This window comes from Diabrotica virgifera, chromosome 5 (assembly GCF_917563875.1).
Source record: "Diabrotica virgifera virgifera chromosome 5, PGI_DIABVI_V3a".
NCBI lineage: Eukaryota > Metazoa > Arthropoda > Insecta > Coleoptera > Chrysomelidae > Diabrotica > Diabrotica virgifera.
Genome location: NC_065447.1, coordinates 213,909,491 through 213,928,056, shown reverse-complemented (window position 1 = coordinate 213,928,056; position 18,566 = coordinate 213,909,491). Strand labels below are relative to the sequence as shown.

Genomic DNA, 18,566 nt, shown 5'->3' with positions numbered 1-18,566 from the left:
CAAATAAATATATAAATTAATAAAACAAACTACCTTAACAAAATCTTCGGCTATCAAACTGAGAGTCACACAGAGAAAAATAGAGCGGTCCATGTTAGGAATAACTCTGCGAGACAGAATAATAAACGAAGAGATCAGAAGAAAAACCAAGGTGACTGACGTTATCGAAAGGATCATCATCATCCAGCCCTTTGCGTCCACTGCTGGACATAGGCCTCCCTCATTTTTGTCCATTGCGCTCTATTTTGAGCACTTTGCATCTAATTTCTTGACATTTTCTTGAGATCGTCAGTCCAACGAGTAAGTCGTCTTCCTCTACTTCTTTTGTCTAATCTCGGCCTCCACTCAAGTAACCTCTTCGCTTACCTCCCATTACTGATTCGGGCGACGTGTCCGGCCCAGGTCCATTTCAGGGTGGCAATTCGGGAAATTACATCGGTAACTCCTGTTCTTCGTCTTAAGTCTTCATTTCTAACTCGGCCACGAAGCGATATACTCCATATATTGACCTTTCCATTTTTCCTATCGAAAGGATCTTCTTCTTCTTTTTCAGCCTTCAGTAATCCAACTTTGGACATAGGCCTCCCCCAATTCAATCCAGTGTTGTCTATTTTGCGCCACCTGTTTCCAGTTGTGTCCTCCAAACTTCTTTATGTCATCGGCCCATCTTATTTGTGGCCTTCCTCTACTTCTTCTTCCTAACCACGGTCTCCATTGTTGTATTTCGTGATTCCATCTTTTATCCTTCAGTCGGGAATTGTGTCCTGCAAAGCTCCATTTTGATTTGGCAGCATATTCTACTGCGTCTTTTACTTTGGTTTTGCTTCTAATCCATGTATTTGTTTTTTGTCTATGAGCCTCACCCCGAGCATTGATCTTTCCATCGCTCTCTGTGCCTTTACCATTTTATCCATATTGGCCTTGGTGAGTGTCTACGTCTGTGAACCATACGTAAGTATAGGGAGGATACACTGATCGGAAACTCTAGCTCTGGTTCTCAAATATTGTTCTATTTTAGTGTTTTTCAAGATCCAACTCAGTTTTCCAAATCCTGCCCACGCTAACCTTATTCTTCTAGTAATTTCGGCCGTTTGATTTTCTTTGTTAACTTTCATTATCTGTCAAAGGTAAATGTATTCGCTTACTGTTCCTAAATCTATGTCATTCAACGTTATTCTTGTAATGTTCGGTGTATTCGTCATTACTTTTGTTTTTTCCAAGTTCATCTTATGACCTACTCTTTTCGAAGCTTGAAATAGTTGCGTAATCATGGTCTGTAATTATTCGAAACTTGTAGCGAATATTACAATGTCGTCAGCATATCTCAAATGACTCAGTTTTCTTCCATTAACATTTATTCCTCTATCTACCCAGTTAATGTCTTTGAACACGTCTTTAAGTCCCAGTGTGAACAGCTTGATAAATGAAAGATACAAAAACGGCATAAAATCGGTTAAGGCGTACCCAGGCGCAGATGTTTCCTCGGACCACAATCCCTTGATAGCGCGTGTAAGCATTAAACTTAAGAAACCTTCACAAAGGGTAAAACCAGATTACATAGATACCAGCCGCTTACAGAACTCAAAAATCAAAGAAGAATTAAAGCAACAGATAAATGGTAACCTAAGAATGTTGTCTACAAAGGAACCAAACACGCACGTGGAAAACAAGTGGCAAGACTTAAAAGAAGCCCTAATAAAACCCGCTCAGAATATCCTTAGCAGAGGAAATACGACAAAAAGACAAGAATGGATGACAGAGAAAATTTTAAGTCTCATGAAGGAACGAAGACAGTTTAAGGGAAAATGCAAACAAAAATACAACGAGATACACAAGCAAATTAGAGATGAAATAAGGTCAGCGAAAGAAAACTTTTACAAAAGAAAATGTGAAGAAATTGAAGAACTGCAATTAAAACATGATACGTTTAACCTACATAAAAAGGTAAAAGAATTGGCAGGTATACAAAAAAGGAAACATCCCAATGTGCTGTACAACGCAAATGGACAAATAATAACTGACCTACAAGAAAAGCTTACGACCTGGAAGAATTATATAGAAGAACTCTTTGCCGATGAAAGAGAGGATCATGATATTGGTAACATACAAGGTGAGGAAGGACCAAAAATCTCTAAAGAAGAAATACTATATGCTATAAAAACAATGAAAAATGGCAAATCACCGGGTCCAGATGGACTTCCATCGGAACTTCTTAAGCTTGTGGAAGATGAAACAGTAAATGTTTTGGTTGACCTCTTTAACTGCATTTATAAAACGGGAGAAATACCTAAGGAATGGCTTTTGTCAACTTTTGTGACTATTCCAAAGAAAACAAACGCAAAACTGTGCACCGACCATCGCACAATAAGCTTAATGGGACACACACTAAAAGTATTTCTTAAAGTGATACATACAAGAATTCACAAAAAACTAGACGCTGACATCAGTGATACTCAGTTCGGGTTTCGAAACGGGCTTGGAACAAGGGAAGCACTATTTGCACTTAATATCATGTGCCAAAGATGCCTGGATGTTAACCAGGATATATATATATATATATATATATATATATATATATATATATATATATATATATATATATATATATATATATATATATATATATATATATGTTCGGAAAGGTTTCCGCGGTTAATACAATGAAACTTAAAGCTAAAATCAATATCAACAAAAGAATTAATATTAAAATTAAACTCACCAGGCTTCCGGGTTGAACCGCGTCGTTGGTTTCTAGGCCGAGCTTTCGACGTCCTCTCTGACGTCATCTTCAGGGCTTCCGGGGTCTCAGTCTCCTGAGGCTCCAGACACTACACTCACTACTCACTACTTCACTACTCACTGCAATACTGTTGTTGCTGACGCTGGGGCGGTTATTTATACCGTGGACTGATGTGACTGACGTGGCTGTCGATGACGTGGCGGAGTGGGAATTAGCGCGAAGACTATTTGGAGTGGCGCGAAGATTTTTGACGGCTGGAATTGTATTTGTAGATGGAGCGGACGATGTTTTCTTTAGGAGGGGTCTCCAAGTCGAAGGTAAACGGATGCCGTCATCTCTTTTATTGAGACAACTTGGCCGTTTTTCGATTTCTATGGCTTCTCGGATAATCCTTTGTTTATAGAAGCGGATGGGGGCTATGGTTCTGGAGTTTTCAAAGTCAATTTTGTGACCTGTATGAAGATGGTGTTGGCCTAGGGCTGAAACTGAATCGGAATTGCGAACAGATATGGAATGTTCATAAATCCTATTTTGGATTCTACGATTGGTTTGTCCTATGTAAGATCGGGGGCAGTCTGCACAAAGTCTGCACAAGACTGTGCAGACTGCCCCCGATCTTACATAGGACAAACCAATCGTAGAATCCAAAATAGGATTTATGAACATTCCATATCTGTTCGCAATTCCGATTCAGTTTCAGCCCTAGGCCAACACCATCTTCATACAGGTCACAAAATTGACTTTGAAAACTCCAGAACCATAGCCCCCATCCGCTTCTATAAACAAAGGATTATCCGAGAAGCCATAGAAATCGAAAAACGGCCAAGTTGTCTCAATAAAAGAGATGACGGCATCCGTTTACCTTCGACTTGGAGACCCCTCCTAAAGAAAACATCGTCCGCTCCATCTACAAATACAATTCCAGCCGTCAAAAATCTTCGCGCCACTCCAAATAGTCTTCGCGCTAATTCCCACTCCGCCACGTCATCGACAGCCACGTCAGTCACATCAGTCCACGGTATAAATAACCGCCCCAGCGTCAGCAACAACAGTATTGCAGTGAGTAGTGAAGTAGTGAGTAGTGAGTGTAGTGTCTGGAGCCTCAGGAGACTGAGACCCCGGAAGCCCTGAAGATGACGTCAGAGAGGACGTCGAAAGCTCGGCCTAGAAACCAACGACGCGGTTCAACCCGGAAGCCTGGTGAGTTTAATTTTAATATTAATTCTTTTGTTGATATTGATTTTAGCTTTAAGTTTCATATATATATATATATATATATATATATATATATATATATATATATATATATATATATATATATATATATATATATATGTGCTTTATTGACTACAACAAGGCGTTCGATAAAGTTCGCCACGAACACCTGATGAGACTGTTGGTAGAGAAAAACTTGGATAAAAGGGACCTCAGAATTATTTTCAATATTTACTATAACCAGAAGGCGAATATTAGAGTAGAACGGGAAACAACCGAGGAACTCGAGATCAAAAAAGGCGTAAGGCAGGGATGCATACTTTCACCAACCTTGTTTAACTTATATTCAGAAGATATTATAAACAGAGCCCTTGCTGACCAAGATATAGGAGTTAAAATAAATGGCACTTTAATAAACAATTTGAGATACGCTGATGACACAGTATTAATAGCAGAAACCCCGGAAGATCTCCAAGCACTGATAAACAGAATAGTAGAGTGCAGCGAAAAGTTCGGTTTATCACTTAACATCAAAAAAAACAAAAATAATGATGGTGTCGAAATCTCCACAAAATTTTTCTGACATAACCGTACATGATCAAAGAATTGAGCGTGTTAGAAAATATAATTACCTGGGAACTGTGATTAATGAAAACAACGACAACTCTGAAGAAATCAAGATCAGAATAGAAAAAGCTAGAGCTACTTTTACCAAAATGAAAACAGTTTTATGCGGAAGAGAGCTAAGTTTAAATCTTAAAATTCGCCTGATGAGATGTTACGTGATGTCAGTTCTTTTCTATGGAATGGAAGCTTGGACACTGAAAAAGATCGACACAAGGAAAATAGAAGCATTCGAGATGTGGATGTACCGCAGGATACTGAGAATATCGTGGACAGAGAGAGTGACAAACATGGAAGTGTTGCGAAGGATGCAGAAAGAAAAAGAACTTGCGGTTACTATTAAAAAACGCAAACTGCAATACTTGGGACATATAATGAGGGGACAAAAGTACCAGCTACTACAATTAATTATTCAGGGAAAAATAATAGGTAAAAGATCCATTGGCAGAAGAAAACATTCATGGTTGAAGAATTTAAGAGATTGGTACAAGTGCAGCAGCTGCCAATTATTTTGATCTACGGTATCAAAAATACGCATAGCCTTGATGATAGCCAAACTTCGGAACGAGGACGGCACCTGAAGAAGAAGAAGAAGAAGTGAACAGCTTTGGTGAAATAACGTCTCCCTGGCGAACTCCTCTGTTGATTGGTATAGCTTTGGTTTTCTCATCTATTTGTATTTTCATTGTAGCTTTCTTATAAATATTATGTATGAGCATTCTGTATCGAGAATCTATCCTGCAGTTGTTCATAGCTCTATCTATTGCCCAAAGTTCTATGGAGTCGAATGCCTTTTCATAATCAACGAAGCCAATGTATAAGTTCAAGTGATACTCATTGGCTTTCTCTATTAGCGTTCTGACTGTAAGAAGATGATCCGCTGTACTGTAACCCTTTCGGAATCCTGCCTGCTCTACCGGTTGATAGCTATCAAGCTTCGACTATAGACTATTAGTTATTACTCTCATAAACAGTTTGTACATTTAGGACAACAGGGAAATTGGCCTATAGTTCTTCAGATCTCCGCTGTCTCCTTTTTGAAGAGAATTATTGTCAAGGTTTCTTTCCAATCATCTGGGACTTCTCCTTTGTGAAGGCATTAGCATAGCTTGCTTTATTTCGAAGGATTCTATATTAGGGAGTACTTCTGAGTTGACATTTATTATCTTTTTCTTAAGATTTTCCTTTGCAGTGTTATCTAGGTCTTTGTTTGAGGAATATAAATCACGGTAAAATGTTTGTGTAACTTTTAGGATTTTGTTCTTTTCTCTTGTTTCTTTTCCATATTTATCTTTTAATGAGATTATTAGAGGCTATGTTTGTCTTAAGCATTTTAGGCCTCGATTCTTTTCTACAATTTTTTCTACTTTGTTTTCATTGTAGATCCTTAAGTCTTCCTTTACTCCCTTCTTTATTTGTTTATTCAATTCTTTGAAACCGTCGGTATTTCGCTTTCCTTCGCATCAACCGTTTTGTTCCAACGCTTATTTTGTCTTTTTTACTTTTCGTTTTCTTTGCCACAGTCAGGTCTGCTTTCAAGAGCTTTCGTTGCATTTCTCTATTAATTGTATTCATGTCGGTATTTTCTTGTTGACAATATCCTACAAATTCTTCTCTTAAGACTTCTCTTTACTCATCTCCCTTCTGTCGGATTTTAGTCCGATTGAAGGGATAGTCAGACTAAAATGAAGATGGGCAGGACACGTAGCCAGAATGACAGATGCGCGATGTACAAAGAGGTTATTGGAATGAAGACCAAGGAAAGACAAGAGAAGCGTCGGTCTGACTTTTTAAGAAGGTTAAATAAAACTGAATGAGGGCGGCACAAGATTGACGGGGTCGTAAACGCGAGGAAGAGGTCACTGCTGAACACCTTGTTCAGCAGTGATCTTTTGAGGCTAGATGATGAGGATATAAATTAATATGTGTAGGAAGACTTCATAATTTCCTTGTATATATTTACTTATGCACATACTTAGGCTCCCTGATCACCAAGGAGAACGTCATGACGGAAGAAATCAAGCGAAGGATAATCCTAGCAAACAAATGCTATTTTGGACTTAGTAAACATATGAGAAGCAGAAACTTAAGCCAAAAAACAAAAATAACCATATACAAAACCCTTATACAGCCAGTGTTGACATATGGATTAGAGGCATGGACCATCTCCAAGGCAGATGAAAACCTTCTGCTTATATTTGAACGAAGGATCCTGAGAGAAATATTCGGTGGTATCTGCGAAAATGGTGTTTGGAGGAGGAGGTACAACTACGAGGTATACCACAGATATAAACAAAAATTTGGTGGTAAAGATGTAGTATCTCTTATAAGAATTGGAAAACTAAGATGGGCAGGACATCTAGCAAAATCACAGCAAAATAACCCTCCCAGAAGAATCTTTATGTCACAACCTATGGGAAGTAGAAACAGGGGTAGGCCAAAACTCAGATGGAAGGATGGTGTAGATGAGGATGGGAAAAAAATAGGCGCAGCAAACTGGCAACGGTTGGGAATGGATAGGACTGACTGGCGCAATAGACTTGGGAAGGTCGAGGCTCTTTCATAGGGCTGTAGCACCATTGATGATGATGATATTTACTTATGACCTGCTCCAAAGCGAATATGATAAATCATCATGACATGACCTCATTATTTTACTTGGGGATTTTATTGCAAATTTGGACAACAATTGTTTGGGCAACAGTTGCTACAGGACAACACAGCCTACATGATGCAACAAGCCCTAATGAACACAGATTATGTCAACTAGCCCAAGCTCAATACTTAAACTTATCGCAATGGTTTAGCAGAAAAAAATTATTACAGACAACCTACAAACAATGTATTTCCTCGATGGTTAGTAATCCCTACTTAAATACTCCCTAAATAATCCCTATAAAAGATAAAATACCAATCCTATTTTATCTATTTGGTTAGTAGAGGAACAATTAGTACAAACAAATTATTTTCAATTAAGTCACTTGTTCATAAATGTATAATTGAATGTGTTTTTATACATACGAGTAGCATGGAACAATGAAAACGATTAAAAATGAAGGTTAGATACTTATTGGCACGGTCACGTTTTAGGTTTTAAACCAGGGCATTTAGGAAAAAATAAATCGATATAACGCCAGTGGTCTCCAATAGACGCTGTAGGAAAATTGTTCATTTTCGTTACTTTCAACAAACTTTGAAGGACAAAAACTATCTTACCACCGAAAATAGTTAAAAAAGAGTAATTCTAAAACAAATTTAAATTACGGGATGAATGATCATTCATGACAGAAGCTCGAAACAAATGACTGTGAATGAAAAGCCCTATTGGGACCGTGCAAGTTCGGCAAAGCGATACCTGGTTTCTACGCTCAGCAACATTTTTCTCATTTTTATGATTAACTATTTAGATGGGAAATAAGCCAAAATTAAATTGAAAAAATAATTTTATTAACGTTTCGAAGACCAAATCGGGTTTCGTTGTCAAAATACAAAATACTACTAAAATAAACAAAAATGTTGTTGCTAAGTAAAAAATTCTTCTAATAATTTATTTAATCTGACTCATCTATATTGGCAGTTCAGACGTATATTATACATTTTAAAGTAGAAGACTTTAAAATGATATCGCCAATATTTATGAGTTGCGTTCCTGGGACGACTTTACTAAAAGATAGTTTATTCGATTACATGAAATCAATCCCAACACAAGAATATCCGTCACAAAAAATCATAGCATGTGATCTGTCTTTACAAAGACAACCAAATGCAACGATGACAGTAAAATTCTCGCGTTAGATATTCCATAGTAAATCACGAGGGAAAACAAGAAAAAAACCTCGTGATACTATCCCGACATCGTAAGTATTTGGTCTTACATTTAATTTACTTTCAAAAAAACTAATACCAAATTCTGACCTTAATATGTTTAAATTATAAATAATATTAATAATACATAGATATACAATAAGTAATACTAAAATATAAAATTTGTACTAACTCGATATGTTATTGACTTACTAATCGTGGTATTTTCTTTCTATTGACTTCCTCTTTCAGTATGTGTAACCATATCCCACTGCATTCTACCGAGAAATTTGCGACACAAATTTGGTTTCATTTAGCATAATTATTAGTAAAAAGAGAAAAATCAAAGAAGCGGCTCTAATTATGCTAAATGAAACCAATTGTGTCGCAAATTCCTCGGTAGAATGCAGTAGGATATGGTTACCCATACTGAAAGAGGAAGTCAATAGAGAGAAAATACCATGATTAGTAAGACAATAACATATCGAGTTAGTACAAATTCTATATTTTAGTATTACTTATTGTATATCTATGTATTATTAATATTACTTATAGTTTAAACATATTAAAGTCAGAATTTGGTATTAGTTTCTTGAAAGTAAATTAAATGTAAGACCAAATACTTACGATGTCGGGATAGTATCACGAGGTTTTTTCCTGGTTTCCCCTCGTGATTTACTATGGAATCTAACACGAGAATTTTACTGTCATCGTTGAATTTGGTTGTCTTTTTAAAGACAGATCACATGCTATGATTTTTTTGTGACGGATATTCTTGAGTTGGGATTGATTTCATGTAACCGAATGAACTATCTTTTAGTAAAGTCGTCCCAGGAACGCAACTCATAAATATTGGCGATATCATTTTAAAGTCTTCTACTTTCAAATGTATAATATACGTCTGAATTGCCAATATAAATGAGTCAGATTAAATAAATTATTAGAAGAATTTTTTTACTTAGCAACAACATTTTTGTTTATTTTAGTAGTATTTTGTATTTTGACAACGAAACCCGATTTGGTCTTCGAAACGTTAATAAAATTATTTTTTCAATTTAATTTTGGCTTATATCCCATCTAAATAGTTAATCACTTTTAATTATATTTATATTAGTCCTGGTTACTGGATAATTGTCAAGGCCATAGGCCAAAAAATAATAAGAAGAAATAGTAAGATTCAGGTTATGTTATTAAAACGTAAACAATTGTATGTAGTAAATAAAATTAGTTATTAAAATGCAGTACTGCAAGCAAAATACAATTAATTAAATTTACCTTTATATAATAATTGCATATCATATCAATATTCTGGAGCAATATATAATTTTTCTTCTTCAATGACAGTAGGTATGAAATATACGTCAATTTGACAATTTCAATTGACAATATGAATTATTTAAGAAAGTTGCAATATTTCTCCGCTATTCGCGCACGATCGTTTCTCGTATCCCCTCCAAGTACTTGCACACCGCGAATAGACATGTGTTTGGGATGACGACGACGCGACGTCAGGAAAAAAGCATATACTATAAAAATGGGTGGAAATGAATAATTGCATTTACAGTTCATAAAATGCACCCAAAAGTGCATAAATATGTTAAAATCAGTAGGATTAAGGGCAGATTTTGTCACTCGGGGTTTTTTGGTGGCACTGAACATGAAACGCCATCAGAAACGATCCCCGGAACACCTGGTACCCACGGTTATTCCTAAGGCACGTCATCTGAAGTTTCAAGTGATTAATGCAATAAATTGATGCAAATAGATTAAATAATAGGTTTTGGGATCGCTAGAGAAAAGTACGTCATCAGGACTGACCCCGCAGTACCTAGTGCCTAGAGTAACTGCTGAGGCACATTCATTTTCTGGAGTTTGGAGGGTTTGCGGCACTAAATTGATGCAAACAAAGTACTCGGAGGTTTAAAAAAATAGCAATAACTTCCTGAGTAATCTGTTTGCATCAATTTAGTACCGAAACCCCTCGAAACTCCAGAAGATGGGATGTCTTAGCGGTGACCTTTAACAATAGGTGTCCGGATGTCGGTTGTAATGGCGTATTATTGTTCAGTGATCCCAAATCCCCCGAATAACAAAATCTGGCCCTTAATAAACTGATTTTGACATATTTCTGCAATGTATGTATTTCTGCACTTTGAAACGAAATTATGCATTTCCACCCATTTTTCTACTGTAAACTTTTTTCTTGACAAAAAATTTTAATGAAAAATCCTTTATAAGAGGTATAAAATTTATTAAAATCTCTTTAAGTGCTACACCACGAAACGTTTTCGACATTTAAAATATCATCATCAGTGTTTAGAACTGGTTGATCACAAGCTGAGCCAAAAAAGAAATACTTTAAACCCCTTAAAAAAGTTGTTATATTAGCATAGTTGCTAAAAATTCCAAAGGATGGATAAAATTTATAAAGATTGTACCCTTAGGCAAAATACGACTTTGTTCTCAGTTTTAAACACTGATGATGTTCTGTGATATAGCCTTTAAAGGGATTTTATTAAATGTTATACCTTTCATAAAAGATTTTTCATTAAATCTGTTGTGATTGATGGTATACAACCAGGTACAGAAAAATTCATTCCTTGTGGATTTTTCCTGACGTTATTTCTAACACAACGCAAAAAGTTGCACGTCAATATAATGCTGTATAAAACTCTATTGTTTCCTAAGTGCCCTGGTTTATTTGTAATGGAACAAGTAACATGAAAACCGGTGATTCATTGTCTTTTTTATTGTAATTTTAACACGAAAGTATTGATCTATATACTTTGTAAGTAAACAACAATCAATGAAAAGGGGCACTAGTTTCTGTTATATTTAATATATTTATTTTATTCCTATTATACACTCATAAAAATGATTTTTGTTGGTATTTGCAACAAAAACATTCTATATCTTCCGCCAATTATCACATTTTTATGAGATAGGACACCAACAAATCCAAATCAGTTGTGAAACTAATATATTTGCAAAAAATCAAGAACACCAAAATAGAGGGTTAAATTTATGAACAGAATTCGGAGAAAGTTCACCAGATGCAAATAAAACCAGAAGACCAAGAGGGAAAGGAACACGGAAATTTTGACTGTATGGAACCGGAAAACTGAAATGTACATAGCAAAATAGAAGAGAACATGAATCTTTCAGGCAAGATAAAATATTTTATAAACAATAATGGCGAAAACACTGCAGACATTCTTAAAATACTTGTGAGATAAGCTATTTATTTTGAAGAACCATACTAAAATCTTTGAAGAACTAATTCTTTGGCAGAGCCGAAAAGTGTAAGAAGGGTACAGTACAGTTGAGACACCTAAAGTACATGTCCGATGACAGATACTAGGAGATAAAGAATATATATGAAGACCTTGGGACAAGTAGAGGACATGCCACAAAAGATTATTTTGGAGAAAACACCATTTTAAACTTATTTTCAAATCCTGAAATCCAATTTTTACATTTTTCTCGGAAGTAAGGTCCACAATCGTTTGGAAATGTTATTAAACACACAATTAAAGTAACACAAATGTTTATTTAACGGTTTTTGAGTTATTGAACATTTTTTGAAAAAATATGGGCTTATCCCCTTTTGTACAAAAAAATTATATTCTAAAAAATGAACTGTAGTATTTGTCATCTTCGCTTTTATTTAAAAATGGATTTTGGTCACTTTGTTTCAGAATCAAACTCATCAAAGTCTATTTTCCGTTTACATGCACCGGACTGTTCCACCGCCATGTTTATTACTACTGTGGCTTGTCTCCTTCTGTTGCAATATAAAGTAAATGGTGACACAACGGGACTTACTATAGCGGCGCCATCTATGAGAAAAAAGCTGAAATTTTCTGTTTGGGACATTAATATGGTCTTAGAGTGTGCGATTTCTACTTTAACTCATTTTTGAGGACATTGTGGCTTGTCCCCTTCTGGTCCCAAGATATGCGGCAAAATAAACAGTACTGAAATGCGTATGTCTCAAATTTAAATGTGTCATACGCTGAAACGTACTGAGTGGTTTCTTACGTATGTGCATAACGTGCGTGGAGTATTATTTTCGGTAATATAAAAAAGGACGCGAAAACAGTTCAATCTTAAAATCAACAATGGTTTTAACAAAACGGGGCAACCTGTTACACGGTCAGGGAGTCTCCTAAGATACTGCACGACCACTTTGGGAGATCGCTACTCAGCAGGCCTAACCCCACCTGATGCGTACATTTGGGGAATACTGAAGAAGGTATACCGATCCATCGTTTGACATTACGGAATTCTTCTTCTTCTTCATGTACCATGTCCTTTCAGAACGTTGGTTACCATCATAGCTATCTTAATTTTATTCACTGCCACCCTAAATAGCATGCTTGTGTCAACACCATACCAATCTCGCAAGTTCTTCAACCATGAGGTTCTTCTTCGTCCTGGACTGCGTTTGCGTGCTATTTTTCCTTGCATGATATTTTGCAGCAATCTATATTTGGGACCTCTCATTACATGTCCGAAATACTCCAGCTTTCTCTGCTTGATGCTTTTTATGATCTCAGTAGTCTTGCCGAGACGTTCTAGAATTGTGAAGTTTCGAATCTTCTCCACCCACGAAACTTTTAAAATTCTTCTATAGCACCACATTTCGAAAGCGTCAAGGCGATTTTGATCGATTTTATTCACAGTCCAGGACTTGACACCATAAAGTAAGACGTAGAACACGTAACAGCTAAGTAAGCGGATCCTCAATGCCAATTTTAGGTCTCTGTTACATAACACCTTGGACAACATTCTAAAAGCCGCTCTAGCCTGCTCTATCCTAGATCTAATTTCGCCGTGACTTTCTGCGTTACAATTTAATTGCTGTCCAAGGTAAACGATTTTATCAACTTGCTCAAGTTTGGTATTATTTATATATATAGACGGTTTTATATGCTGTTGTTTACTTATTACCAGTATTTTGGTTTTCCGTATGTTCATATCCAGACCTGCCCCCCTACAACTCTCAACGACACTATCAAGTAGTGTTTGTAGATCTTCTTGACTAGAAGCTAGGAGTACTGTATCGTCCGCATATCGCAAATTATTGATGACTTCGCCGTTCACAAGTATTCCTTCTTGTTTTTCAGAAAGTGTTTTTGAAACGTTGAAAAGCAGGGGTGACAAGAGGCATCCCTGCCGTACTCATCTTTTAATATTAAGAGCCTGTGATTTCACACCATCTACTAAAACTGATATTGTTTGATTCCAATATAAATTTGCAATTATTCGAACATCTCGGCTGTCCAAGCCAATGTCTTTTAGAGCTTCGATCAATATATTACGGAATTGCGGGGTATAATTAAAGATTTTTTAGTGTCAGAAGGCCTCTTTAATACCTGGTTTATCGGGAAAATTATCGTGAATAATGTTTGCAAGGCTAATATTATGTATACTAAATATATAAATATTCATAAATATTTCAATATTCATTTCAGTACAGTTTATTTTGCCGCATACTGTATTAACAATTACCTCTAGAAGAAGATATAATAGAAAGTTAAATCTACGTCAACTCAACAAAACATCTGTGCAGATTTTTCGCGGTGCTGCAGATAGGATAAAGATTTTTATGATGATCGCCAACATTCCTTACAGATACGTACCTCATAAGAAAAAGAATATTTGCACAAACTTTCATGACTCGTTTTAATGTACTAAATTTTTTTGTTTTAGTGATTGTTACTCACACCGTAGCCCAGGTTCCTGTTGGCCCCACTCCAACATCGACAACATGTCCATCATGTCATGCTCAGATAGTTACTTCGGTGGAGACTGAAACAACAACAAAGACACACTTGTTCGCCTTATTGCTGTGCCTTTTCGGGTAAGTGTTGTAACCCTGCTGTAAAATAAAGAAATCTGGAAAAGATATGAAACATAATCCGGTTCCGGTTGCTTCCACGGTATATTAACTAAATCAAGTTTAATGCTACTAATTACAAACGAAAAGAAACACGTCTACTGGTTTTTAGAGAGATACTCCAGTATACAGGGTGTTAGTAAATAAGTATGACAAACTTTAAGGACTAATTCTACGTAATAACAATTTGGTCTATAAACTTATGCGCGCAAATGCTTCGTTTCCGAGATACGGGGTATTGAAATTTTTATTTCAAACTGCCAATTTATGTGTTGCTCTAAGACCGGTTGAGCTATGAAAATGAAATTTGGTGGGTTTTAAGAGGTAGTTATTGCGCATTTTTTGACATACAATTAATAATTTTGTATTCATCATTGGCGCGCCTACGGGTAAGGGTCTGAATTTCTTTAAAGAAAAAACTAGTACGCCTCTGAGATATTTCAAATTCAAAATCATTTTTAAATTCCACGTTTAATTTTTCATAAAAAACCTGTCTTCTCTTATTTTCATATGGTGCACCGTCTTTATGCAAAACATAAAACCTCTTGGCACTTATTTTTCATTTCTTAATACATTATCAAGAATTATCCAAAATAATAATACTAAACTAGAACAATAACAGAAAATATTACTAATAAGATTTTAACTAGGTGCAAAGCTACAACAATTGTTCAAAATGACCTCCTTTACTGGTGACAGAAGAATTTTATATTCATCATTTGCGTGTGTACGGGTAATGGTCTGAATTTTTTTAAGAAAAAAATGGTACGCCACTGAGATGTCAAACTAAAAATCATTTTTGAACTCCTCGTATAATTTGTGACAAAAAATATATCTTGCCATTTTTCATATGAGGCGCCGTTTTTATACAAAGAAATAAAACATCTTAACGCTTACAAAGTAATCGAGGTACATATTTTCCATACGCATAGAAACTTAGTTCAAATACTTTTTAAACGCTAAGATGTTTTATTTTTGGCATAAAAACGGCGCATGATATGAAAAAAAGATGAGAAAGATTTTTGTCGTAAATTGAACGATGAATTCAAAATTGATTTTTAATTTGAAACACCTCAGTGGCGTACTATTTTTTCTTTAAAACAATTCAAACCATTACCCGTACGTGCGCTAATGATGAATATAAAATTCTTCTGTCACCTCTCACGAGGATCATTTTGAACATTTCTTGTAGATTTGCATCTAGTTAAAATCTTATGAGTGATATTTTCGGTTATTGTTCTAGTTTAGTATAGTATTTTTACTACAAAAGCGATATTACGTAGGTCAAACACGGCAATAATGAAAAGTCACAATCTAATGTTTTGACAGTCAAAAATTTTGACCTACGTAATATCGCTTTTGTAGTAAAAATACTATTGTATTGGATACTTATTGCATTGGATAGTTCTTGATAATTGGTTTGTTCGTAGTACCACAGAATAAATAACCACACAGAAGCGAAACTCCTGACGAAAACGGTAACACAATTTTCATGCTCATGTGTCAACGTAACTGGTGCAACCTCACTTTTGCGACTGACGTGACAGTTGTTTATAGTTAAATTTTATATTTATATATGTTTTATTTTATATTTTATTTATATTTTATAGTTAAATTTTATATTTCATATTTAATTAATAACTACTTGTCAAAAATATTACCTAATTTGGAATGGTCTATTCCTTAGAACGTCAAGTTCTATTCTGTAACTGGTGCACAAGGTCAAATATTTCGGTCCCTACAAAATCAATGGAAATGACAGTCAGATTCGCTTCTGTGTTGTTATTTATTCTGTGGTAGTACGATCCAAACGACCAGCAACCATCAGACGCATGCGCAGTTAACAGTTAGCGCTGCGCAGTTACCAGTTAGAGATCGTAGACTACGAACACGCATGCGTCTGATAGTTGGAAACGGTTGCTGATCGTTCTACGAACAGACCTATTGTATTAAGAAATGAAGAATACGCGCCAAGATGTTTTATTTTTTGCATAAAAACGGTGCACCATATGAAAAAAAGGGGAGAAAGGTTTTTTATCATAAATTAAACTTGAAATTTAAAAGTGATTGTTAAATTGACATTCCTCAGTGGCATACCATTTTTTCTTTAAAAAAAATCATACGATTAGCCGTATGCGCGCCAATTATGACTACAAAATTCGTAGTTGTATGTCAAAAAATGCGCAATAACTACCGCTTTAAACCCACCAAATTTCATTTTCATAGCTCAACCAGTTTTAGAGCAATATATAAATTGGCAGTTTGAAATAAAAATTTCAACACCCCGTATCTCAGAAACGATGCATTTGCGGACATACGTTTATAGAGCAGACTGTTATTATTTTTTCATGTACAATTACCCCTTAAAGTTTGTCATACTTATATATTAACACCCTGTATAGGTGCTAGCCAAAAGTCCCATCCCCCCTCGTACCTATCTTTTGAGCGGTTATACTTATAATAGTGACATTTTGAGGAGGCAAATAAACGAATGTAGGCTTCTCAAATAGTCAGACCAGGTGACGTAATAGTGACAGATGACGTTACAGCAGTGCCGGATTTAGGGTAAATATAAAATTGTTGAAGTAAAAATAACTAAAATTGAAAATCTTTATCTTTTTGACAAATAACGATAGTCGGAGGTTTGAATCTTTATTAATTAAATGCATAATTTTAATTACAACTACAATTTTATATTTATTTAATTTATTCATCAAAATCAACTTAGACCCAAACAAACATAGCATGATGGAATAGGTATTTTCAATACGTTTCAACCAAGATATCATTAGCCATAAGATCATTTGCCTTTTAAAATTATCGGCCAAAGTGGCTCTGTAACGTCATCTGTCACTATTACGTCACTTTTTATGACCATTTGAGAAGCCTGCGTCCGGTTATTATTTAAACCCTCCAAATTTCACTATTATAAGTATAATCGTTGAAAAGATACGAGGGGGGAGCGAACTTTTGACTAGCCCTGTATATGCTGTAAACAGGTTTATTGTTTAAATTAAGTACCTATTAAGCGCTTGGGTCTAACCAACGGTCTAACTTATTAACATGTACTCGGAGAATTTTTTGATTTCTAGAGGGCGGTGTATTACTATAAGGCTGGCCTTATGGAGCATATGGAGCGTAATGGAGCATAATGCCTATCTTTTTCTCTGTAAAACTCTATTTCCATTTACTTTACATGTTTTTATTTTTTGATACTAATCAGGTAAAATCGAAGAGCTTCCTGATTAGTATCAGACATCGGAGAGAAAAAAGCAGGATTTTAAACAAACTTATTAAAACTAATGCCTTACTAAAAGTCTTACCAAAATATTTTAATAATGGTCTTGAAGTAGATGTTCTACTGTAAAGATGTGTTAATCAAAGAAAATATATTTTTAATTCTAGCGGTTGTTATTAAACCTTTAAGTAATATCAAAGAACTTACATATTATACAGTGACAAGCCCTGGGCTTAGGTGTAGCACTACCTAGCAAGAAAACACTTCTTTCATACAAAAAACTCTAGACATTATTTATTTCTACATAGTTCACACTTCCAGAAAAGATTACAACTTAAAATTATATTTTTAAGATCCTACGTTGTACAAAGCATTTTAAGTGACAGATTTTTTTCTAGCCTTCAATTTGGCAAACTTGTTTACTACATCAGAAAAATCTGTGCTTAGGGTTAAGTCTTTTTCACAACACAGTAACATGAGACAATTTAACTTGCTGTCTGAAAGAGCAGATCTCTTAACATTCTTCAGACGATTCAAAGCGGAAAATCCTCTCTCTGCAGAGCAGTTGGTGACAGGTAAGATCAGAAAAATTCTAACAGCTACTTCAAGATTTGGGAAAGTACTCTTCAACTCATTTTTTATTATGTATTCATACACGTCATGGATTCCACTAAATTCTTCCTGTTCCACATACATTTTGAAGTGCAGACATTCATTTTCAAATTCACTTCCAATGTCATTAGGATAGGAGGCATAAAGTTTGTTTGCAGCTTGTGATATGGCCTCTTTCTGTGATTCTTTTTAGAGTGTATTTCAAATTTATCAGCCAAATGTTCATAAGCTAATTTTTGCCTTGATAAGTTACTTATCAAATAATCAAAGATTCTGATGTAAACTTGAGTTTTGGACATTGTTCTTCCATCAAGATGAGCTTCATTTTCATTACCAATGGTTTCACCCGCAAAAGTTTTTCTGGTCTTATCCTTTTGAACCTAGGCGATTCAACTTGTAAAAAGTCATAACTTTTTGACTAAAAGACTAAG

At 35.3% G+C, this 18,566-nt stretch overlaps 1 protein-coding gene across 9 annotated transcripts in view; it reads left to right on the top strand.

The window, feature by feature from the left end:
- LOC126885281 (lipopolysaccharide-induced tumor necrosis factor-alpha factor-like) overlaps positions 1-18,566 on the top strand; it is a 202,910-nt gene that overhangs the window by 141,497 nt on the left and 42,847 nt on the right. For all 9 annotated transcript variants that reach the window (XM_050651781.1, XM_050651786.1, XM_050651780.1 and 6 more), the window contains exon 3: positions 14,099-14,249. In XM_050651781.1, the coding sequence (XP_050507738.1) occupies positions 14,099-14,249 (151 nt within the window). The remainder of the gene's footprint in view (positions 1-14,098; positions 14,250-18,566) is intronic.